The 22,210-nt window shown below is 46.2% G+C and overlaps 8 protein-coding genes and 1 non-coding gene across 9 annotated transcripts; 7 read left to right on the forward strand and 2 right to left on the reverse strand.

Annotated features, from left to right (window-relative positions):
* Window positions 1-2,389: 2,389 nt before the first annotated feature.
* Window positions 2,390-5,573, forward strand: C8R40DRAFT_1070537 (uncharacterized protein; the record flags this gene model as incomplete). The annotated part of the gene is made up of 15 exons (XM_046226242.1): window positions 2,390-2,504; window positions 2,624-2,665; window positions 2,722-2,734; window positions 2,779-2,955; window positions 3,014-3,110; window positions 3,174-3,252; window positions 3,304-3,422; window positions 3,475-3,569; window positions 3,624-3,763; window positions 3,814-3,919; window positions 3,969-4,345; window positions 4,403-4,436; window positions 4,567-4,708; window positions 4,777-4,870; window positions 4,927-5,573. The coding sequence occupies 15 exons, from the start codon at window positions 2,390-2,392 to the stop codon at window positions 5,571-5,573; spliced, it is 2,277 nt and encodes a 758-aa protein (XP_046085143.1).
* Window positions 5,574-5,768: 195 nt separating this feature from the next.
* Window positions 5,769-6,801, reverse strand: C8R40DRAFT_1070538 (S-adenosyl-L-methionine-dependent methyltransferase; the record flags this gene model as incomplete). Its single annotated transcript, XM_046226243.1, has 3 exons — window positions 5,769-6,451; window positions 6,514-6,626; window positions 6,701-6,801. 3 exons carry the CDS (start codon window positions 6,799-6,801, stop codon window positions 5,769-5,771), a joined length of 897 nt encoding a protein of 298 aa, XP_046085144.1.
* Window positions 6,802-8,085: 1,284 nt separating this feature from the next.
* Window positions 8,086-9,773, forward strand: C8R40DRAFT_346375 (uncharacterized protein). The gene is made up of 3 exons (XM_046234790.1): window positions 8,086-8,409; window positions 8,471-8,728; window positions 8,786-9,773. Exons 2-3 carry the CDS (start codon window positions 8,515-8,517, stop codon window positions 9,403-9,405), a joined length of 834 nt encoding a protein of 277 aa, XP_046085145.1. The 5' UTR covers window positions 8,086-8,409; window positions 8,471-8,514; the 3' UTR covers window positions 9,406-9,773.
* C8R40DRAFT_346982 (uncharacterized protein) lies at window positions 9,669-11,454 on the reverse strand. The gene is made up of 7 exons (XM_046234791.1): window positions 11,231-11,454; window positions 11,143-11,181; window positions 10,976-11,092; window positions 10,901-10,927; window positions 10,696-10,845; window positions 10,418-10,643; window positions 9,669-10,358 (listed from the first exon to the last, which is right to left on the reverse strand). Exons 1-7 carry the CDS (start codon window positions 11,351-11,353, stop codon window positions 9,886-9,888), a joined length of 1,155 nt encoding a protein of 384 aa, XP_046085146.1. The 5' UTR covers window positions 11,354-11,454; the 3' UTR covers window positions 9,669-9,885.
* A 402-nt stretch (window positions 11,455-11,856) lies between these two features.
* C8R40DRAFT_t148 lies at window positions 11,857-11,954 on the forward strand. The gene has a single exon. It is a non-coding gene; the product is annotated as a tRNA-Ile (tRNA).
* A 648-nt stretch (window positions 11,955-12,602) lies between these two features.
* On the forward strand, window positions 12,603-14,716 carry C8R40DRAFT_1111052 (uncharacterized protein). The gene is made up of 9 exons (XM_046228342.1): window positions 12,603-12,744; window positions 12,795-13,071; window positions 13,129-13,146; window positions 13,198-13,293; window positions 13,352-13,600; window positions 13,658-14,033; window positions 14,084-14,230; window positions 14,284-14,447; window positions 14,497-14,716. Exons 1-9 carry the CDS (start codon window positions 12,647-12,649, stop codon window positions 14,632-14,634), a joined length of 1,563 nt encoding a protein of 520 aa, XP_046085147.1. The 5' UTR covers window positions 12,603-12,646; the 3' UTR covers window positions 14,635-14,716.
* A 1-nt stretch (window position 14,717) lies between these two features.
* Window positions 14,718-16,726, forward strand: C8R40DRAFT_1111055 (uncharacterized protein). Its single transcript, XM_046228343.1, has 5 exons — window positions 14,718-15,396; window positions 15,454-15,573; window positions 15,628-16,208; window positions 16,275-16,584; window positions 16,633-16,726. The coding sequence occupies exons 1-4, from the start codon at window positions 14,788-14,790 to the stop codon at window positions 16,276-16,278; spliced, it is 1,314 nt and encodes a 437-aa protein (XP_046085148.1). The 5' UTR covers window positions 14,718-14,787; the 3' UTR covers window positions 16,279-16,584; window positions 16,633-16,726.
* On the forward strand, window positions 16,727-18,016 carry C8R40DRAFT_1111059 (uncharacterized protein). Its single transcript, XM_046228344.1, has 3 exons — window positions 16,727-17,302; window positions 17,359-17,734; window positions 17,790-18,016. The coding sequence occupies exons 1-3, from the start codon at window positions 16,963-16,965 to the stop codon at window positions 17,917-17,919; spliced, it is 846 nt and encodes a 281-aa protein (XP_046085149.1). The 5' UTR covers window positions 16,727-16,962; the 3' UTR covers window positions 17,920-18,016.
* Window positions 18,017-22,045, forward strand: C8R40DRAFT_1111065 (dipeptidyl aminopeptidase). The gene is made up of 16 exons (XM_046228345.1): window positions 18,017-18,378; window positions 18,438-18,633; window positions 18,687-18,793; window positions 18,845-18,931; window positions 18,987-19,162; window positions 19,217-19,808; window positions 19,876-20,075; window positions 20,129-20,355; window positions 20,406-20,507; window positions 20,564-20,639; window positions 20,704-20,898; window positions 21,066-21,120; window positions 21,182-21,256; window positions 21,311-21,335; window positions 21,410-21,629; window positions 21,706-22,045. The coding sequence occupies exons 1-16, from the start codon at window positions 18,130-18,132 to the stop codon at window positions 21,809-21,811; spliced, it is 2,688 nt and encodes an 895-aa protein (XP_046085150.1). The 5' UTR covers window positions 18,017-18,129; the 3' UTR covers window positions 21,812-22,045.
* Window positions 22,046-22,210: the final 165 nt, after the last annotated feature.

Genomic DNA, 22,210 nt, shown 5'->3' on the forward strand with positions numbered 1-22,210 from the left:
TCTCACATCGCTCTCAGTCCCCCCTTTTCCGGTAGACCTCGTTGACGCATCTCCTGATATCGGCCATAGCAGTCCATCCATCGGCGCTGGGACTATTACCAACCCTAACGTGCACAGTTCAATGGGCGGTGCTGGGTCAAGTAATGGTCCTTCTAGTCCCAACATCTACATCACCTCGCCAACAGCCACTTCTGGACCTAGGTATCAAACGCCGATATCTGCACTTGGCCATGCACATAGCCAAAGCAATCACAACAGTATAGGACATAGTCCTTTCGCCTTCACATCTCCAGGATCCAGCCCTACTGCACCTGAATTTGGAGCGAATATACATCAACCATTTTCTCAAGGGCATCACCATGGACAGCTTGGACACCAGCAGCATCCGTCGATGAGCAGAGCACACTCCTTCCATCATCTGCAAGGTCACGCTGGGCCCTTTGATTCCTCTAGAAGTGGATCCCCCATTGGAGCCGGCGGTCAGCCTCACTCCTCGTCAATAACTGGTGAACGAGGCTCAGACATGAACCTGGAGATGTTTGATGATATGTCTCCTGCGGGGCAGTCGGGTGACGGTATGAACTCTGCTTCCAGCTCCAGTGCAAGCGTAAACCTCACTGGCTCAAGTTGCGGAGAAGGGCATAGCCCTGATGAATCTAGTACCAGCGGATTATCCGCTCGTCACGGAGATGGACCTGGAGATGAACCTGGTTCTCAACCAGTAACGGGACGGGGTAGTGCGAAGAGGCAAAGGATGAACGTTCTGGATACAGTGTCTTCCAGTACCCACAGCCACGAACAGGAAATGTTGATGAATGGGGTTTTCGGAGGGATGAATACCAATATCGGCTCGGTTCCGAGTATGCTTGGGGGCATGAACAATTCACAAATGATCAATGTCGGAAATATGAATGGAAGTTCAGCTTCATCCGATTCTTTGCTCAGTATGGAGAGCGGCATGGCCAACATGAATGGTCATCCTCTAAACATGTCCCTCAACAATGCTTCACTCTCCCCACCTGACAACCCCAAACGCTTTTCTACACGCGCCAGAAGCGATTCTGCGCCCTTATATCATCAGCAACATCTGTCTGCATCGCCTTCCTCATCATCTGTATCACCCCAGGGATGGGGTGGTGTTGGTCGTCCAAGGAGTGGCAGTGGACTAGGCGTTCTGGGAAATCCTCCACACGGCCAATACGGCGGAAGTCATCTGCAACGTGGTTTGACAATACCTAGCATATCTATGCCACGAACTGGACTGAATGGAGTCGGAGGGATGGGGGTTCAGACTGTGCCCAGCAATGTGCAAGGACAGAGTAGATAATTGAAACGAACAAACACGGTCTCAAATTTGCGCTGAGCTTTGCCGACACCGAAGTGTCCAAAATTAATCCCCCTGTGTAGCCCGACGGCACAACTAAAAGCAAATGACACCATCTTCAGAAACGATAAAAATTGCGATTCGCATACTCCGTTTGACCAAATTGTACTTGTACAAATATCATCATCTCGGTGTCTCTTGAAGCCTTCTCATCTTGGACCATAAAAGGGACAGTCTCTCGTTGTTGTATGCTAGTCTCCTTCCTTTCGTGTTTATTCGCTCACATTCTTTTGAAAACCATATATTTCCTTTCGGCTGTACATATTCCCTTTTATGACCATACTATTTAGTGAAACTCACATTCATTGTGGATACTTGTCTCTTTCAACATTTATTCTCTGACGTCGCTCTTTCCAAAGTAGATATCTTCAAGTCTTGGAGTGCATATTTCCCGTTTTCGCCCGATCTTGATGCTGATTCTCATTATCATTTTATAGCTTTCTCGAATCACCAATGGATTCATTCTCCTCACACTCTGCTATCAACACCTTGTCATTTTCCTGTTTAGATTCTATCTATTCCTTTATATATCTCGGAGCCCGATCCCTGTTCTTTATTGTTCACCGAGTTGTCTTTTGACAATTCTTCTCTCGTTTTCTTTGCTATTGAAATCACTGCATCCCTCTTCAAAATCCAACTCAAAATCACTTACCTCTCATCTATTCCCACACTGTTCTATTACGATTTCTGGTCCACATTCCATAGAGTTGAACTTGTTTTCAAAGATCAAATGTCACAACTTGAAAATAGCCTGGATGAAAATTTTTCAGAAATTTTCCTTCTACATAGCAGTCACCATGAGTCAGTGTAAAAGATACGTCACGTGGTATCCCTTTGCGCTTTATCTTTTTGAACTTGAACTTGAGCTTGAGCTTGAAGTCTTAAAAGATGGCACCTATGTCACTACTGAGCTTGCCTCGCTCTCCGCTTGTACACGGGCTCGTTTCTGCTCTTTTATCGTGCATTTCTCTTCCTCGCATTGGACTTCGTTTTGAGAATCATTCAATGCACATCAGCAAGAGGGCTGATAGTGACATTCCTGGATACGCACATATATTTTACCCAGTCCTCATCGTATTACTAGTCCTGCTGTCTGGATTGTTTGCCGGCCTTACCCTTGGTGAGTTTGCGGGTTTAAATACATATATGCGTTATTACCCCCCCTCCCTCTGCTCGTTTAACCTTTGAAACACCGTTCGCAACCAGCAGCGTAATGGCTGACATTTCTTCTATGAATAGGGTATTTCAGCTTGGATCAAACGCAACTGAATGTCTTGAGTGGTATGTGTCTCCACATCTTCATCAGATAAAACTAGTGGTCCAATCTTTGCTTACAGTTAGCGGTACACCGTACGTGGAATCTGGTTCAAAATCAACGCTCCTCAACCTTACAGTAGAGATCAACGCAAATACGCCAACCAGATCAAGCCCATTCGCGAAAACGGGCATCTGCTTCTCGTCACACTTCTCCTCGCAAACATGATTGTTAACGAAACATTGCCCATCATAGCCGATCCAGTCCTCGGCGGAGGAGTTCAATCCGTTGTTGTCAGCACGGTGCTCATCGTCATGTATGCGAGATGCCGAATCCAATCTTATGTTCACTCACAAATAAATGGTTTGTGATAGATTTTCTGAAATCATCCCTCAGTCATTGTTTACGAGACATGGTCTATATCTCGGTGCTACAGGAGCCGGGCTAACCAGAGTGCTAATATGGGGACTAGTAAGGTTTTGTGCTTTGAGGAGAGTCAGGTCCACTGATTTCATTACTTTTCCCATATGTCAGGGTATCGTTGCCTGGCCGGTGGCCAAATTACTGGACTGGATCCTTGGCTCAAATCATGGTATCATATACCGTCGAGTAGGTAAGTAGTAAATGAGTTCCTTATTTTTCTCTCTTTTGACGCGGGCCCCAGAGCTGAAGGAGCTTATCGCAATGCACTCCTCAACGTCGGCGCACGGGGGTGATCTGAAGACTGACACAGTGGCCATAATCGGTGCCACACTAGATTTACAGGAAAAGGTCGTCAGCCAGGTATGCCCTCTTTAGTCGCTCTGTTGACTATTTCCATGACCACCTTTCATAGGCCATGACTCCACTATCAAATGTCTTCATGCTCTCAATTGATGCAGAACTCAACTTTGATCTCCTGAAGAAAATCGTCAACACCGGCCATAGTCGGTGTGTAGCGCTTGAAGTCGATCATAAACGAGGCTTATGCTACTTTTCGATCAGTATACCAGTATATGAAGAACTCGACATTCCCGTCAGTGTAAAGACTGTCGAAGTAGGACAATCGGGCCCATCGATTCAAAAGGTACAAAAGATCATTGGCATCTTACTGGTGAAGCAATGTGTCTTGTTAAATCCAAATGGTGATTTAGAATGAGATATATTGATTATACTTGCTCACTGACCATTGAAGATGCAATACTTATCCGCGATATGCAACTAAACAAGGTTCCATTCATCCCGCAAAATGAGTCCTTGCTGGGTATTCTTGATAAGTTTCAAGAAGGTCGTTCCCATATGTCTGTCCTCTTTTTATCCCTTATAACTTCATCTCAGTTCCATTCTCAGGGCCATCGTCAGTCGCTTTAGCGTTCAGAAAGCAAAAAGTGCCAAGAAAGCGGTGAAGCAAAGTCTGGCGAGGAGACTGAAAGAACGAGTCGGAATAAACGCTAGTGATAGTGACCACAGCTTGAATGGTACTGAGACAGATATCGAAGATGTGAAGATTGATGTTATGCATGCTCCGAGCCAGCATGAAGTTTTCAAGAGCACCGCTTTACCACCAGCCGAACCTCAGACCAATATCAGTGAAGGCGAAATCTTTAGCGTAAGGGAAGGAAGACCGAAACGCAAGGCGATTATCAACCGAGATGACATCGAACTGGATAAAGTGGAATCCGGAATTGGAAAAAATACAGGACCAGATATGTCAAATTTGATGACCAGTATGTCCCCCGACGTTGAGTTAACGAAGGACCCCTGATTATACACTATGATCCCAGACAGTGGTTCGGACAAGACACCCCCCCAAATTTGGTCTGTAGCCATAGGAAAATTTGGACAAAAGACCGCCATGGGCGGCAGCCAGAATGAAAAATTCGGACAAGACACCCTAAAATTTACCATAAATTGCACAAGAAAATTCAATGAACAAAATATACAACAGTTGCACTCTGCCAGCGTCGGAAAATTTGGGCGCTTATGCCATGGCCGGAGGGAAATTCGGACACAAGTCCCTCCCAAAATTCTACTTTTGGTTCGGACAAAATCCCTCAGGATCAGGCAAAAATTTCATATGGGATCATAGGGTATAATCAGGGGTCCTGTTAACGAGTACTGAAACGAATGAGGTATGCGCGCTGATTTCTTTTGACAGGAACCCATCGCTTACCTTTCATACCAGTTGTCAGAAGATTCAGACCCGGCAATTATGCCTCTTGGTATCATCACACTTGAGGACGTTTTAGAAGGTACACGCCCCCTTATGTTCAATTCTTGATCAGCATTCTTATGGTGCGTCGCTTAGAGCTTATCGGGGGAGAAATATACGACGAATTCGATGCGGGAGGAGCACACGGAGAACCTTATATTCATCAATGTTCAGGCCTTGCACCAAATGTGCAGGTTTCCAAAATTCCTCAAGGCCCCATTCAAAAAACACTTGCTAATGTCAAAAGCCTCAGCTTCTTCCGATCCCGCAGTGTACCTCCTTCCCTACCCGACGAAAAGGAAACATCCACTTTCACCGAAGCCACGATTTCAAAAGCGGGAATGGACAATCTCAATCAAGCTAAACAGGATGGAAACCAGCGCAATAATGTGATCAAAACAACCAATATTTCGGGTTCCCCTCTTGCAATTGAGGCGCTTCTTTTGGACCGCAAACGACATCTGGTCGCGGCCTCCACCTGGACAGCTGGCTCCAGCGGCATGAATCGTATCGTCTCCAAAGGAAAATTCAAGAGTGGGCCTATCAAAAAGAGTTACAGTCACCCAACAGAGCTGATTGGCACGGCTCCACTGGGGGCATTTCCTTCTGTTGTCTACTCTCCTACTCGATCGCAAAGTTGGAAGAAAAAGGTGGTCGAGGGACGACCTGATGATGATCTAGACCTTACCCTCGTGAAGACGTTGACTGACCATAGCAATGATGGGGTCCAATCGCAATTTTGAAGCTTGTATTTTTTCTTCTTGAAGAATGACGGTCCGATCATGAAGGTCTGGCTTTCTTCGTATTATTGGACATTGGACCTTGCTACATATATCTCTAAATTGATTAACTATAGTACCTAGGCCTAGTCATATCATATCGATATATACATACAACATCTGCTGTACATACATCTTATATCTTAGTCTTTTTAAGAGTTACATGTAAATACAAAATTTCGCCATTCCCACGTTATTCTCTCTCTTCTGAGCATATACGACAGACCAGCTCCAGGCTACTTGTGGTGATTCGTCCCATTCTTTCAACATGCTCTGCATAAGCTCCCCGAACTCCTCTTCAGATTGTAATAGTTTTTGCGCAAGCATTCCAGGTTTCAAGGCAAGGAAGAACCATTCCATGAGCGTCCTGTGATTAAATTCCTCTTCGTGTCTGTGGGCCGAAAGGGAGACGGTATGTGTCTGCACATTCGTAAATCCTGTTTTAGACAGTTTACGGCCAAGGACCTCTACGATATCGTGCACCAGTCCATTCTTCGCGAGGAGATCCCGTACGGCTGCAAACATTCGTTCCGTATGAGGGCCAATATTCGTCTTCAAGGGTATATTCGGCTCGATACACTGGAACCAGCCACCTGGAACCAACACTCGATGAATTTCCTGAATGGCCTTCTTCCACTCCTTTCTTGTCAGACCCCCAATCAACAGACGCTGATTGACTATCTTGAACCGCTCCGTCCATTCAGCTGGGAGGTTGGTAATGGAACGTTGGAGAAACGATACATTAGACGGAAATTCCTGGGGGAAAAGACGTGTGTGTATATCGATGCCGATGAAAGAAATAGTCGGCGGGATAGTGTCAGCTAGAGAAAGGAGCCAGATCCCTTTGTAGAATGGAGCAGCGATTAGACAAATCTTAGTCAACGTCGAGAAGAATCATAAGTACCAGTCCCTGTACCGCTCTCAAGTACTTGGTCACCGTGTTCGACCTCCGCTGGCGCAAAAATGAGCTTTCCGTCGCAAACTTCGCGTGTCAGTAGCTGATTTTGCAGATTAAGTCTAAATCCGAGAGGGGGAGGAGGGGAGGGGGGGGGCATGAGTTAGGAATATGACCTTTCCCAGTTTTAACAGACCTGGTAATCTCAGAGTCGTCTGAGGGAAGAATATAATGCGACTTGACCATTAGCGCTTTGAGTGGCACTTCAGCTTCTGTGGTACAGGGTTCGTGAATCATTTCGAATGAACTTCGAGGGATAAGAACGGGTCCAGCACCGATAATTTATACTGACGTTCCCGGTGGCACCGTACTAACCCAACTCTACATAGTTTGGAATATTGATGCCGTCTGAAATAAGCGATTTTCTAATCCGATAGTTCCCTCGAAAATTACATTTCACGTAAGTTTGTTCTGGAGTGTCTTATGGAAGTACGGGGCCCGATCCAGCTTGATTTCAAGCTAGGTCACCCCTGAAACTATGCAACGACGTCCAGATGCCTCGATTGGCCTTCCCGTTAATCAAACAGATGTGAAACGACTCTGGAATTCGTGGGGCACTCGGAGAGACCATCACTGTGCAGGGTACTTGGTGAATTTTACTTACAACGAGTTCAGGAGTTCTGAAGTTTGAGAGACCCAGAACTTAATAACACATCGCGTACTTTCCATGCGTTCCATAAATCCCTGAAAAGGTTAAAGGTTAAATACAAAGATGAAGTGTGGGTGTGGGACCCTTTGAATTGTTCTTGAGTTTTCGCGTGGACAGTTCGGACAGAGCCTGCTTGTAGTCTAGACTGGGGGTAGCAAGTCCTAGTGAGCCAACCGGATGAGATGGCACACCCGGCAGGTTCCTCGCTAGCTCGCAATAACTATACAGCGATGAGAATCTATCGTGCAAGCTGCTCGTCTCCGAACGTTGATTTTCGCCTCCGAGTCAGCTGCAAACGTATACCAGCGCTCCTACCGGATTGATATCGCCAGAGGAGGTCCAAATACCCACTACAATCGAGGTCCAAAAAATCAACCTAGAAATTAGCGATGTCCGAATTGTCATCACCGTAATTCCTCATGTTGTACCAGTGTCGTCCTCGTGTTGATTCATGTTCAGCAGTTCTGGCCTCATGGCCCACATAGGAGGTGGCTTCAGAAATTGTCCAACATCACCTGTTTTTCCCCCTCTGCGCTCCTTGTAATGAGCTATTCATAGCATGGCCGAGCTAAGTATTCCGAACGGCAAACTATATGGATGATGTTTTGATGTCGAACTTGTATCAGACGTCGACCTCTCACCAAGACTAGCCCGATTGCAAGCACTTTCGTCGAGTTGTGGCGTAGAATATCAGGTTGTCTCAGTGAAAGTTTTCAGGACACTCAAGCGCATTTTGAGGACGTTGACAGATGTTGATACTCAGATCTGCAGACGCCGACGGTAGGTAAGTTTTCCATGTCAAAAATCCCCGTTACTGAACTTGTATTCAGAATCTACTACTGCTGCAGGACCGCGAATCTTCAAATGTAAAGGATTTCTAATTGAACTTGGACGCTCCGCTCACAACTTTGGAAAAGCTACCAGACCAGAGAGTTTGATACACCAACTGCGGCTCACTTGGGACCTGAAGGGACTGCGCATGCGTATCTTCATCCTGGTTATTGATTCTGGATATTGAATATTGAACGGTTGCACAACGCTTGGCACAATTTTCTCACGATTGATATATGCCCTGAATTTTTCTGTCTGTGATTTTCTTCTTTATAGGTCGACGACGTTGACATTCTCTCACCGCCCACTCTTTACCTACACTGTCACTCCTTTGAATCATCACAGCCTTGCTAACTTGATAAAAAGTGAGCATGATTTCAAAGGCACTCATCTACTAGTCGCAAGCTCACAACTTATACTTTGCAGTTTTACCAGGTTTTACCTCCAATCCTACATTCCTATTCAACACAATGGTTTCCTCGTTCTCTCTCGCCCTTCTCCTTGTTTCTGCAGCCTCTACTCTCCTTGTTCGCGCTGATGTCGTTCCCGATACCCCTGCAACTGGAACGGCAGGTTCAACGTGCTCTATAACTTGGACAGGCGATTCTAGCTCGAGCTCCAACTGGTCAGATATGGCCATCGAATTCATGACCGGAGACAACTTCGACATGGTCTTCCTTACCAGTACGCGAACTTCCCCTCGACTCTCATAGTTTCTCTAACGAAATAACTCATTTGCAGCTGTCGCTACCGGTTTGGATGGGACGAAGTCTGGTTCTTACAGCTGGACTTGCCCCGAGGTTAACCCCTACTCTGCCATTTACTTCTACCAGTTTATTTCGCCAGTCGAAAGTGGAAACCCTGTCTGGACTACTCGCTTTGCCATCGCGTCTTCATCAGGAGAAACTACGACACCACCTAATAGCACTCAACCTGATGGTGAAGCCATTCCTTGGGGTACTGGTGCGCTCGTTGACGCATCCAGTGTGAGCGCTGTACCGTCCTTCGCGAGCGGCGTGACTTCTGGTAGCGTTCCCGCTACTTCGGCCACCGCCTCAGCTTCAGTTTCGTCCTCGTCGTCAATTGCCGCTGCCTCGTCCGTTTCCACTAGTGCCACTAGTGCCGCGAGTGCTAGTAAAAGCGCTAGTAAAAGCGCTGGTGTTGTTACTGTTTCTGGCAACACTTCTGGGGCTGCAGGTGCTAAAACTACTGCTACTTCTGTTTCTACTACCGGGGCGGACGAAGCTGCGTCAACCCCGAGCTCCGCAAATGCTGGACTTGTCCTTGCTGTTGATGCACGGGTATGGACAGCTACTTTCGGCGTCATAAGCTCTGCGGTGGCTGTTGCCCTGTTCTTGTGACAGGTCACAGAACGTTCAGCGTCAGCGCTCAGGTCATTGGTATTCATCTTGTGCTTGGCGAGATGTCAAATTTCAATGGACGCTGAGCGCTTCCTACCGCAATGTTCCACCTTGTAGATGGAGAGTAAACATTTTTAATGGCGAATCATGTTAACGAAGCTTCCATGTGTTCATAGCGCGTTAATCTGTCCCCATTGGCGCGCATTTCTTCTGTTCGTGTTCGATTTTTTATTTCGGGGTTCTTGTGCCGCCTACATGCTATAATACCACCTGTTGCTTCCCATCAATATACACACCGCATGGATCATCATCTACATTTCATCCAACTTGAAATCATACACTGCACAGAGTTAGGATAACGCAATATTGCATTCATGATTAACCATCTTCATCGTACATCTAGCACCTAGGTTGAATAATGATATGTTATACATCTGGCTCACAGACAATTGTTGACCAACAGACCCCCAACCCTTGAGGTCATAGTTCGTCTTTGGGTGCCGGCGCGGGCTCTGGTTCAGATGCTTGTTCCGATGCTTGTTCCTCCACTGGCACTTCTAATGGTTCCGGGGTAGCAGCAGGTGCTGGCTCACTTGCAGCAAATGCTGCTTGCTCCTTTGCATCTCCAGTTTCCACCGCCGGTTCTGCTGCTATCGACTCACTTCCAGTCGGCTTTTTCTTTTTCTGAGGTAGGTCTCCCAACATTCCTGGGTACCCTTGAGAGCCGTGCGGATTATGGCCTTTCTTCAACGCGTCCTCGAAGTCAATGAAGTTGGCGAAGCCTCCGTGTGCGAGAGCGATCCGTTGAGCTTCCTGTTTTCGCTCAATTTCAAGTTCAGCTTCGTCGGGAACGAACTCCTCAGAAGCGGCTTCTTCATTGACGATTTTCAAGTCAGCGGTGCCATCAATGACCGATTCGAAGAATTTGGAAAGAGAGTCAAGTTTGTTGATGCCTAGTATAAGTTCAGACGACTGATTTCTGGTGAGATGTATAGTATAGCATGTAACTGACCTTCGTATCGCACGGGGGTCGTCGATCCGGGTGGGTAGATAAGGACCTTGGATGATTTCTGTTCGCCTGCTTCATAGCCCAATGCAACAGAACTCTTTCCCTTGCGATCACGATGAGAAGCAAGTTCAATTTTCCCTGCAAATTTGTTGCCTAGGACTGTCCATAATAAAGGTATTATTTTTTCCTTGGTGAGAAGGAGTGCCCGAGGAAGTCCACGTTCTGCACTCTGATACAGACCATTAGCTCGACCTCAAAGACGGAATAGAACAGTGTCGTACCTCTTCTGCCCATCGCTGAATATCATTCAATTGTCCAATTTTTTTGACATGATTAGGAACACGTCTTGATGCCCAATAAAAGAACGAGCTTGCTGTCCGATCACCAGAATCATATGTAAGTGGGTTGAGTTGTTTTCCTCGAGGATACAGCTGAGCGTTGACGGTATTAGAGAAGTGTCAAGGCAAAAAAAAAATATTGACTCGCCTTGATTGTTGGGAATCCTTGAACCCCCTACTCGTACTTGTGAGCGAAGTATGACATGGCACTTATAGAACGCACCTGTTCGCTACATAAACGCTTGTTTGCTTCGGCGTCGCAATCGACAGCGTATGTAGGAATGAGAGGGTAAAGACCTAATGCAGCCTTGCTGTACTCTGGAGCCATACGCTGACAGTGCTGATTCGCAACATGAGTACTCTGGGATAGGTGGGATAAATTGGACTCACACCACACCAAGGTGCTACAAATGCAACCATACTAGTTTCCTGGGTCAGATTGAGTATGCTGTCCGATTACAAGTGAGATAGTACATACATTGGCCTTCATAGCTTTCCTGAACCCCTTTGGATCGAGCATCTTGACCACAGTGTCCTTTGGAAATATTGCAGCCGAGGCCGAAAGGGCCAGCGACAGTGCGACAATTAAAGTGTTCCGCATTTGTAGTTACAGGGATGAGAGATCGCGTTGAGTTCACTTTTTATTCAAGGGCTCAAAGGAAGTTCCACGTCAGTGTGGGAATATTACACGTCCCGTGATCGGGAATTCGGAAATCATGGTAGCCAGGAGTGGTCTTATTCTGGAACCGGATGGTTTGGTATTCGAGTGGAATATACGATATACATGGGGTGAGACTCGAAAGATCAAGGGTGAGAAGAGAAGGGAGTATCCAAACTTAGAGGAACGCGTTGACTGCTGCCTGCCGTAAGGCCCCGGGCCGGAAAATGACACCTTCTCCTCGTCGTTCCTCTCAATCGAACTTCCGTATCAAAGAAATTTTGAATGGCTTGAGAAAGTGACTGTGCATAGCAGTACATTGAGCAATCAGAGCCTTATGGACTCCATGCTTACTCCAAGATTCTGCACCACTCACTGGGTTTCTTGGGACGTTCTTTCGGGTCTAAGGGCAAGTTCAAGTACTCTTATACTTAGTCTTAAACCAAGCTCGCTTAGCTCAGTGGTAGAGCATTGTACTTATGAGGTTGAGATAATTCCTGCGCATATTATGCAAGGGTCGGCAGTTCGACCCTGCCAGTGAGCATTATTTTTGCTTTTCTAAACCAATTTCGAATTGTGTCCCACTTCATTTTGTTACTGCTTGAGCTCTCTCACGTATGTATACTCTTTAACCAGATCAATCACTATCAGTTCATACCAATTCACTTTGACCGTTCAAGAGAAGTTGATTATCTCAAACTTTTTAGTTTATTCCAGGCAGGTAAGTAATAACAATGTTTGCAATGACATTCATCATCCAGAAATAAATCAAGCGTAGCCACTTATATTGTACACAATAGCTTCTGAAAACTTTGCCAAACTTTGCCAAGAATTTTGGAAGGTCTCGCCTGAGGTTAGCAGCAGTGTAGTACTCCTAAGTTATCTAAACATCGTCATTCCATTCCAGCAGCATTCCCGGAGCATTCCCGATTTGCCGACAACGACGTAGAGCATGCACAGTTAACCCTGAAATATTAGCCCTTCGCGTCCGGTAACCTCATGTTAAATGCATGTTCCATGCAGGTTCCATGATTACCTGCTGTGTTCTGAGATGGAATCTGAACGGATGACCTGCAACGTTACTCGGCGCGTGAGGTAGCAGCAAGGCTCACAGAAAACATGCAGGCATCGTGTAGCTCCTTATCGCTCCATACTTAATGCTCATCATTGTAACGTATTTCAATCCCTATTGCCACCACCCTTACCTTCCGATTGAGTTTTGCTGGTCACAAGAGAATGTTCCCTGTTTCTGACTTCAGTTTTGTCTATTGTGGAATGGCGACGGTTGCTGCTACAATGGGATATGTTTATGCCAAAAGGCGAAGAGTAGAGCCGTAAATATCGTTTCATCTTTTCTAGAGACGTATGCTCAATCTCGATGTAGTTACAGTCATTCGCTGGCTTTGGGGGATACGGCCTCACCAAATGATGACACCGTCTTTGTTATGGAAAGCCCCGCAGCTTATTCGAAGTCAGACAACGAAATACACTTGTCCAACTCCTCGGAAGAAATTGATACACAGAGTATAACCGTCGACACTACAACCACAGTGCCCGCTGCCTGGAGTCTAGAGCCGATAATCAGCATTCCGAATCCGCCTGTAGTTAGAGGACCGTCGTTAAAGCGTAAGCAGATGCACGATCACGATGAAAACAATATCGTATGTGCTGTCTATTTGGCGAAAAAGTACGAGCCGTTGATCTTTGAACATTGACAGCCATTGGAGTATCCATACGTATGTGGACTATGTCTCTTCGCTGAACCAAGTGCTTAATTTATTGTATAGAATCTCGCGGCGCTGTACCCCAACAAACGCTGCAAAACCCCACCTTCGTCGCAGACGATTGAGCCAACGATTCCCTTGCCCGAGGAATCTACACAGGTGAGTCTAATAACCTTTGCCAAAGAGAATTATAGTAGTGCTGACCTCCAACTTACAGCGTAGCAACGAAACCGTGACCAATCCTGAGCCGACTCCAGAAATTCTGACTGAGCCAGTAGGTGATTCGTTGGAACAGCCTGCTAGTAAACGACAACGACATGGAAACGAAGAGTTGGAATATTCACAAGCCCAACGTGATGACAAAACTCCATTGATAACGACTCAACTCCATTCTTCGACAGACTTGGAAAGTGAATGTACACCCCAGGTTCCTCCAACAACTGCGAATGATGCTTTTTCATCCAAGGTAAGGCCTTCCGGATAAATATTGGCCTCAGAGCTCAAGCGATCATGTTCTTTTCAGCCTTCTGTTGCGACACTGGATCCGACACCACCGACGCCACCTCGGTTTGGCTCTGAAAAATTTGTTCCAAAGACGGAGAAGAACGCGCTAGCATTTGAATCTTATCTCCCAGCTGCGTCCTCTTCCCGGGCCGCAAAAGCAACGCCAGTGTCGCAAACATTTGCATTTGAAATGTTTGCGACTGCAACACCTGCTTTATTCAACAACGAAACGTTGGCCTCGGGAGCAAACATGAGACCAGTGTGGTCTACAACCAATAGTTTCAGAAAGCGACATTCTTTCGTCGACAATCCCGATGATGTTACTGGAAGTTCGGATAGTGGAGAAGCCCACGCCCTTGGCTTGGCTTCCCGCCGGGACTCACCATCTTACACCCGTCAGTATTTCCGCCAGCAGGAAAAGGAAGCACGCTTATCCAACAGATAGATGTGACCGGAGAGGAAGACGAGGACGTTCAGAGCGAGTTGAGGGGTGTTAAATTGTTTGTAAAGCGCGGCAGCAATGATTACTCGAGTGGTATTTTGGGACAGGTCAAGTACTTGTCTGATAAGAAGACTTTGGTTCAGCGGCTTCGTGAGTTTGATTGCGAGCATATCTTGGTCCTAGCGCTGATGTACAAACTTCAGTGTTCCGTCGAGAACCTTTACGGAAGGTATCCATGAACATTCGTCTGCAACCTGCGGTTCGGTGCACATTCGATCCGCAGGAGTGCATCCTCAGACTCTTGCTGGCAGAGTCATCAGAATCGAAAGCATCAGGCACAACAGAAATCGTTGTTTATGCTTTGAAGGTATGAAAACGTTTTATCTACCTCAGTCCGTTTCATTTACCGCGTGAAGCCGGGAAGGTTTTGTTCAAGAAAAGACTTTCAAACATTTTCAGAGTCTGTGATGGGGAACTCGGGCTTGAAGACAGTAGCAACATCAAGCACGGGCGATGAAGGTTCAAAAGAAGGCTCGAGAGAAGTCCAGAGTTGAACTCTGACAGTAATCCAAGCAGGTTCTTGGAGGGATAATTTATCACATGTCACTGTAAATTACTAAGGTTGTTTCAACTTGATCAGTCACCGTCATGAGCAATTATTTTGTTATAATTGACTGGCTAAATAGCTTGTTATTCTTTCACCCAGGATGTCAGCACTAACTGATATTTTGCCCGTTGAAACTCTACACGAAGTTGTATCTTCGTTGGATTCTCCTTCCGACATTTTGTCTTTCGGGATCTCAAGCAAAGCCCTAGCGGACATTGCCATTCCTCACCACCTCAAATTCCGCGTGTTTCGTGTCCGAATATCTCGCTCTGCTGCTATCTGGCGCTTCTTTGCTCAAGCAGATCTGACCGCAGGTGAAGTTCGCGAACTTGATATTCTACCTGAAAACATTTCGGATGTGTGTCATGGAGATTATGGTCCGGATCGTTGGATGGCCGAGCCTTTGGTTCCTCCTAAGGAACTATTTGAAGGAGGACAGGCTCAACATTTCAAAGGCAGGCCATCATTTGAGCAAACGAGAAGAGATGAAATGCTCCTTGTTGATGCTGTGAAGCGAATGAAGAATCTCCGGCGTTTTGGATGGTATCGATCACCTCCCCCCGTGATCGTCGAACAAGACGATCTTTGGCACACTTTAGGCACCCTAGGAAGCTTAGAAGAGCTGGATGTTGTTGATGAGCCGTTTTCGGTGCTTACTCATGCGCCAGCTGGTTATATAGCTGTAAAGCCGCTAGCCAGCACGGAAACGGTGCGTAATTATTTTGTACTTTCACTGATATCGCAGCTGAAAAATTTCATCTGATAGTTTCTCAATTTGAGAGGACTCAAGAATCTCACCATTTGTACTCATGCTTATGACCAAAAGCAAGATAAGGTAGATTTGACTGGTATTGTTGGAATGCTTGTAGGCAACAAAGACTTGGAGGTACGAGACATTTTCTGTCTGTTTCTAGTAAGTTCCCAAACTGTCGCTATTTAGAAATTGGATCTGCGACTCAAATCACCTATGACATTGTCAATAACACCTCTGATCATTACCGCACAATGGAACCGGTTATGCATCCTCCACATTTCTGGCCGAGTTCACTGTATTCCCTCTGCATTTTTGGTATTTCTCCACGCGCATCCGCTCATCGAGGAATTAGCGTTGGCTCCATTGATAGTTGGGAAACGATGGTTTCGAAAGCCAAAAAGTCCGCCCTCAGAGCCTCTCCTGCCCCACCTGAAGCGTTTACGGTGTAAGATCTTCCATGTAGTGTGGCTGGTGGAACATGGCGCAGCAGCAAAAGTTACTGAACTCACTGGAGTATCTTTGCCTGAGAAAATCGTCATGAACGACGTATTCTTTGATGATCCAGATGAAGTAGACGAGGGGGACGAAGATGACGTTGTGCTTGATCATTCGGGCGACGAAATACCATCTCCCTTTCGCGGGCCCTTTTTGGATATTCTGAAAACCAACCAACTACCTTTACTGACCAAACTCGGTATACGGGGTAATCAAAACGATGTTCGAGACATTGCAGCAGCATTTCCGCACATCCGCGAACTCATCCTCGACTTATGGGTATCCCAAGTCGAATTAGTGCGTCAAAAATTTTTGTAGCGCAAGAATCTTTGGCTTACCTAGTTTTTCAGGATACCCTCCTTCCTCACTTGGCTTCATTCCCTTCTCTTACTGTTCTCAAAGCGACCGCCCTGTTTGAATCCGACAGGTATCATCTTTACAAATACCCTAAATACGATTTCGTAGGTAATGTTGTGCGTGTGTCAAAGCTTGCGGAGGCTTGTCCTTTGCTCGAAAGGATTGTGTTTGAAGACATACAAATTGTTTTGATACGTGGCGGGGACGAGCTAAAGTGGGTGTTCAGAAACCTTGGTGATAACGCGGCTTTTGCAAGAGAGAATGAAAACGTCCGTCGTGCTAGTGACCTTGGTTAGTTCCGGTCTTATGTCATAGGCCTTTAATGAATTGCTATTTTAGTGGAATAGGACGAGGCCCAAGGTCCGAGTAGATTACTTGTCGTGCTCAGAAACATATATATCGTCGTTCAAATTGCATTGCGGTTTCGTTGTACGAAAACTTTGAAACTATCTGGACCATGAAAAATCCGCTTGCTGACTGAAGCTTGCGCTGACTGATATGTGACGAATAGTCCCGCTACGGGATATTACTCAGAGTCTCATCTATAATGTCAGCTGCCCACCTCTCCATTTCTCAGTCAACTTCCGCAACAATGGCGACATCGATTCCTGCAGTATATAAACAGTAGAGCATTTCACAAGAACTTATCTCGAGTAATTGGAGCATACAATGCCTGCTACGCTTATCCAACCCTCTACTGTCCCTGGAAAGCTTCTCTACTTCACCCCTCCCAAAGACGGATCCAGACCGATTACCCGCATAAACGAGGATGCCAATTATGACAGTCGGTTCAATTGGGTACAGGCAGAACATACTGTTCCCATCGAAAATATTCGTGGAAAGGAGGATTCTTACACGCTTAACTCTGCCGGATTTCAGTATTACCAACACAAGTCGAAACACACAGCATTCTCCAATGATGAAGATATAGAAAGGGAGTATTACCCGGAGAGTGTAGAATTGATCAAGCAGCTTACTGGGGCCAGTAAAGTCGTATTGTTCGATCACAGTGCGTTGACACTCCTCCTAACCTGAACGTATAATCAACATGACCGGGTTCCACAGCTATCAGACGACGACGCCCTGGCGAATTGGACACTGATCCCTCAAAAAGGCAGCCTGTCTCCAACGTCCATGTTGACCAGACAAGCCAGTCAGCGAAGAGCCGGGTCCTTCGCCATCTCCCAGCATCTGAAGCGCCACAACTGTTAAAGAAGCGTTTTCAAATCATAAACCTCTGGCGACCTATTTCTCACCCCGCATATGATTGGCCTCTCACACTTTGTGATTTCCGAAGTATGAACAGGGAAAAGGACCTCGTACCAATAGCCCTCATTTATCCTGACCGAGAAGGCGAGACGTACGGTGTCAAGTACAGTCCAGAGCAGAAGTGGAAGTATCTGAAAGGGATGACGCCGGAAGAGATTGTATTGATCAAATGGTGAGCTCTTTGAGGGTTTTTTAGTTTGTATCACATTAGCTAATACTTTGTGAAGTTATGATTCGATAGAGGATGGGAGTGTGTCTGTGCTCACGCCTCATACGGCATTTGAAGATCCATCCACACCAGAAGGAAGTCCCCTCCGAGAATCGATCGAGTTGAGGGCTCTTGTATTCTATGATTAACATTAGGCTACTAGAATAAACATGCTGTAGTTTTAGTTACTCAAACAAATGTATTTTGTGTCAATGTAGAGAACCAGCGGAATCCAATAAAAGTGCAGTTGAGAACGAAAGGAACACGAGAGAAATTCTTGATTGAGCGCCCAGTTAAGCGCTCAGTGTACGGATCGGCACTTTCTGGGCACTTTGTTGTGTTATACTTCCACGTCTGTTATGAGGATACCGAGCTATGAGCGATTAGAAACAGATGATCCCAGTGAAACCTCTACCATAGTCTCTTCCGTTCACTCCAACCACTCAGTAGCCAAACCTGCAACATATTATGGCCAAGGACCTTTCGACGCTCCCAGCTCAGATTCGGAGGAAGAAGATGAACTATTGGAAAGGAAGGGACCCTCCACGCCAGGAATAGCTGAAGCTGGGAACTTTAATGCGCCATATACTCCGAGTCTGCGGCAAAAAGTGTGCCAAATATTTATCTCTTCATAGCAGCATGATTCCACTGACCCTCCTATCTTCAGCGCGCTTCCAACATCCGTTTCCTTGTCACCATTCTCATTGTCCTTGTCATTCTTTGCGGAATCATTGGCATCATAGCCGCTCAAACCTACGTAGGAACTGTGTATCGCTTACCCGGGAATCGCAAAATTACCATGGACCACATATTCAACGGAACATTTGCTGCTGAAAGATCGTTTATATCTTGGGTTCCGGAAGGTAATTTTATCGGCAAGATCAGGAACTCCAATAGTCTCATACCGTCTATATAGCTGGGGATGGTGTATTCTCCGAGTCCACGCAAGACGGCTTCATTAAACTGGTGGATCTCAAAACAAACACCACGTCCAGGTTAGTGAAGAAGGATGATATCAAGGATGTGAGTCTGAACTTAATAGCTCTTGCGGTCTTATCACCGATGTTGCGACAGGAGCACGGAAAACCTCTGCAACATTGGGCAATTTGGCAACTGTCGCCTGACATGAAACATCTTTTAGTCAAAGGGGATCACCAGAAGGTGCGCACGAATTCCCTATGCCACACCTCCCGCTATTAAAGAAGTCATGTCCCAGCAATGGAGGTGGTCTAGCTTTGGGAATTACTATATTCATGACATCGAAGCAAAAGTTACACGTCCAATGATCCCCCCGGCAAACCCTCCCACTACTGCTTATGCCACATGGTCGCCTACAGGTAACTCATTAGCGTATGTTGATAACAATGACTTATATATCTTGACTTCTCCATCGTGAGTTCCTTTACCCTGTCTTCATGAGTTTTCTTCACAACTGTCCGTTTTCAGACCATCTACTGCTCCCATACGCGTAACGACCTCCGGTAACGCCTCACTCTTTCATGGCGTACCCGACTGGGTATACGAGGAGGAAATCTTCTCCAGTGATCATGCCTTGTGGTGGTCACCCGACGCTCAAAAGGTTGCTTTTCTTCGTTTCGACGAGACCGCTGTCGACGAGTTCTCCTTTCCCATATACAACCCAACGGAGAATAATTCTGCCGTCATTCCATATACCTCTGAAATCACAATGAAATATCCAAAACCTGGCTACAATAATCCCCTTGTTTCCGTGCATGTCTTTGATCTAGGGAGGTACCTGGACTCTGATAGCGTCGTTGTAAACGGATTTCCTGCTGCAAATGCTACGTTGGAATTGGACTGGCCAGGCAGACACCCAATTTCGAACAGTATCATTATGGAGGTTGCCTGGGTGGATGATACGCAACTCCTTTTGAAAGAAGTAAATCGGAATGCAGATTCCGGAAGCGTTGTATTCTTCGACTTGAGTAGCTCTGATGACAAGGCACGCTCTCGTGGGACTGTGGTTCGAAAACTCGGCAAGGAAGGCGAGGAAGGTGATGATGGCTGGATTGACAACGTTGGTATCATCCAGGCCTGTTCCCGAACGGTCCAGTCGCTTGAACGCTGACGCTGATGGTTCACAGAATCAAAATATCTTCCCGCTACCTAAAAGTATGAAAGGATCAGGGTCGGCTGCGTATCTCGATATAGTACCGACTCCTGAAGGGTATAACCATATCGCACTATACAGTCCGGCAAACTCGAACACGCCTCGATTCCTTACCTCTGGCGAATGGGAGGTCTCGAGCGGTATCAAAGGTGTTGACGCAAAGCTAGGTCTTGTGTATGTGATTTGTCGTCTTTGAAGGTTTGGCCACCCGCTGAAATTTTTTAAAGTTACTTTGAAGCCGCCAATCCCTCGTCAATCGAACGTCACCTGTTCTCTGTGCCAATACCTACCATCAGCTCTCCTGATACCGTTGCTCCGACGCAGTTGACAAAGACACAACCAGATGAGACTGCCTACTATGACACCAATTTTTCTCCAGAAGCTGGATTTTATCTACTTTCCTATGAAGGTCCGAATATACCCTGGCAGAAAGTCATCCAAACTACCAACACTGGTGAGCCTACCTCTGTGTGAATGTATCTGTTTGTTTATGTCAACGTCTAGATTTCCATTTTGTCCTCCATACTAATGATGAATTGAGTAACAAAAGCAGCCAGTTCGAAGCTCCAACCATTTTGTATTCCACTATCGAAAGTGAAGGTTTCGGTCGGTGTCATGTTCGCTGTCTTCTACATGTCACTTTTACTAAGTCCCAATTCCAGTATTGAACGTTAGAGAAGTCCGCCCTCCCCGCATGGATGACTCTGGACGCACAAAATACGCTGTATTGTTCTATGTGTAAGCGCCAACGAAATTGAGTTTGAATCCGAGTGAATCCGAGTACTGACTGTGTCACTGACAGGTATGGTGGACCTTTCAGCCAACTGGTGAACACGCGTTGGCAACGCGGGTGGGATGACTACTTAGCTTGTGGACTACAATTCATCTATGTTACTGTCGACGGCCGGGGGACGGGATTTAAAGGTCGCAAGTTGCGAAACACAGTCAAAAGCAATCTTGGGTACTTTGAGACGATAGATCAAATCAACGCTGCCAGGTACGTTAGGAATTCTTGGAGTGTATGTTTAGGATCTTCGCCATTGAGGTCTTGTCCATCCATATTCCTCTCCATTTAAATTGATCATCGATCGGCGTTGATTTTTTTAATGGAGGTTCCAATGAGATGAGTCATTAGGCTTGCAATTACTGACACAGTCTTTCCAGGATATGGGCAGCGAAGGACTATGTAGACCCAGAGCGAATTGGCATTTGGGGCTGGGTACGTTAAATTTGGTCTTTTTTTTCTGCAGTAGCCGATTTGATAGTGTAATTGCTTCTAGTCTTACGGAGGCTTCATGAGCTCGAAAGTCGCAGAAGCTGATGCTGGCATTCATTCGCTCGCGATGGCTGTCGCGGTAGGCTCTTTTAAGCTGCGATTGATTCTTCGGGAGCTCTAATTAGTTCCACAGCCTGTGACTAGCTGGCGGTTGTACGGTAAGAATCGGGGTCCCTCACGAATCAAACGTCCCAGGAGTCGGAAACGCTGATTGGTTCAACATACTCTCTAGATTCAATATACACGGAAAGATACATGAACCTTCCAGATCTCAATCCGGGAGGTTACATCAATGCCTCGATATCGAATGTGACTGGCTTCCACCATATCGAGTATCTTTTAGCTCATGGAAGTGGGGATGATAACGTCCATTTTGCGAACTCGGCACATCTTTTGGATATGTTCACGAAGGCCCAGGTCAGGAACTTCAGATTCAGAATGTTCACTGATAGGTTCGTTTGTTTCCGCGCGCTGTTGCTACCCTACCCACCAGTATCTGATTGGTTGACCTGTTGTAATATCTCTCAGTGATCATACAATTACTAAAAGGGGCGCTCAGCGAGAGGTGTATGAGTATATGTTAGGATTCTTAGAAGAAAAATGGGGCAAAGGTGGACGCAGGAGAGGCTGGTGAATTGAATTGGATACAGATCTCATAGATCCTATTGGCTTTCTGTAATCGCTATTTTATTCTATTATAGATTTATCATCGGCATTGAACTAATGGGGCGTTCTGGACTCTGGTTGGCTAGACGGGACGTGAGCCAATAGGAACCGGTTGCGGATTGATGAAGAAAGTCTAGGCAGAGAGGGCCAGAATTCGACCGGTACTGCTTTCTCGAATAAATATCCCATATTGACAAAGCCATGAACTTTCCTTGATATCACGATCCCCCCACCATGCCCTCACCATTTCTTGTCCAACGACCGACGACCTCTTCACTTTCAAAGACAGCATCGAAGAATAAGAATCTACGGCCAAAAGGGTTATGGAAAGCCCGTGTGACCGATTCGGCGCCACGTTTATTGCACG

The sequence above is a fragment of the Lentinula edodes genome, assembly GCF_021015755.1.
Source record: "Lentinula edodes strain Le(Bin) 0899 ss11 chromosome Unknown C8R40scaffold_23, whole genome shotgun sequence".
Taxonomy (NCBI): Eukaryota; Fungi; Basidiomycota; class Agaricomycetes; order Agaricales; family Omphalotaceae; genus Lentinula; species Lentinula edodes.

Bases quoted from the DNA above. Each gene is read 5' to 3' on its own strand.
- C8R40DRAFT_346375 (XM_046234790.1), top strand. From the start codon at position 8,515: ATGGTTTCCTCGTTCTCTCTCGCCCTTCTCCTTGTTTCTGCAGCCTCT. The intron at 8,729-8,785 runs GTACGCGAACTT...ACTCATTTGCAG, and splicing joins CGACATGGTCTTCCTTACCA to CTGTCGCTACCGGTTTGGAT.
- C8R40DRAFT_346982 (XM_046234791.1), bottom strand. From the start codon at position 11,353: ATGCGGAACACTTTAATTGTCGCACTGTCGCTGGCCCTTTCGGCCTCG. The intron at 10,846-10,900 runs GCGAGTCAATAT...GTCAACGCTCAG, and splicing joins AAGGATTCCCAACAATCAAG to CTGTATCCTCGAGGAAAACA. The intron at 10,359-10,417 runs GTCAGTTACATG...AACTTATACTAG, and splicing joins GACCCCCGTGCGATACGAAG to GCATCAACAAACTTGACTCT.
- C8R40DRAFT_1111052 (XM_046228342.1), top strand. From the start codon at position 12,647: ATGTTCCCTGTTTCTGACTTCAGTTTTGTCTATTGTGGAATGGCGACG. The intron at 13,294-13,351 runs GTGAGTCTAATA...TCCAACTTACAG, and splicing joins TGCCCGAGGAATCTACACAG to CGTAGCAACGAAACCGTGAC. The intron at 13,601-13,657 runs GTAAGGCCTTCC...TGTTCTTTTCAG, and splicing joins ATGATGCTTTTTCATCCAAG to CCTTCTGTTGCGACACTGGA.
- C8R40DRAFT_1111055 (XM_046228343.1), top strand. From the start codon at position 14,788: ATGTCAGCACTAACTGATATTTTGCCCGTTGAAACTCTACACGAAGTT. The intron at 15,397-15,453 runs GTGCGTAATTAT...TTCATCTGATAG, and splicing joins CGCTAGCCAGCACGGAAACG to TTTCTCAATTTGAGAGGACT. The intron at 15,574-15,627 runs GTACGAGACATT...GTCGCTATTTAG, and splicing joins TAGGCAACAAAGACTTGGAG to AAATTGGATCTGCGACTCAA.
- C8R40DRAFT_1111059 (XM_046228344.1), top strand. From the start codon at position 16,963: ATGCCTGCTACGCTTATCCAACCCTCTACTGTCCCTGGAAAGCTTCTC. The intron at 17,303-17,358 runs GTGCGTTGACAC...CGGGTTCCACAG, and splicing joins AGTCGTATTGTTCGATCACA to CTATCAGACGACGACGCCCT. The intron at 17,735-17,789 runs GTGAGCTCTTTG...TACTTTGTGAAG, and splicing joins GAGATTGTATTGATCAAATG to TTATGATTCGATAGAGGATG.
- C8R40DRAFT_1111065 (XM_046228345.1), top strand. From the start codon at position 18,130: ATGAGGATACCGAGCTATGAGCGATTAGAAACAGATGATCCCAGTGAA. The intron at 18,634-18,686 runs GTAATTTTATCG...CCGTCTATATAG, and splicing joins TATATCTTGGGTTCCGGAAG to CTGGGGATGGTGTATTCTCC. The intron at 18,932-18,986 runs GTGCGCACGAAT...GTCATGTCCCAG, and splicing joins TCAAAGGGGATCACCAGAAG to CAATGGAGGTGGTCTAGCTT.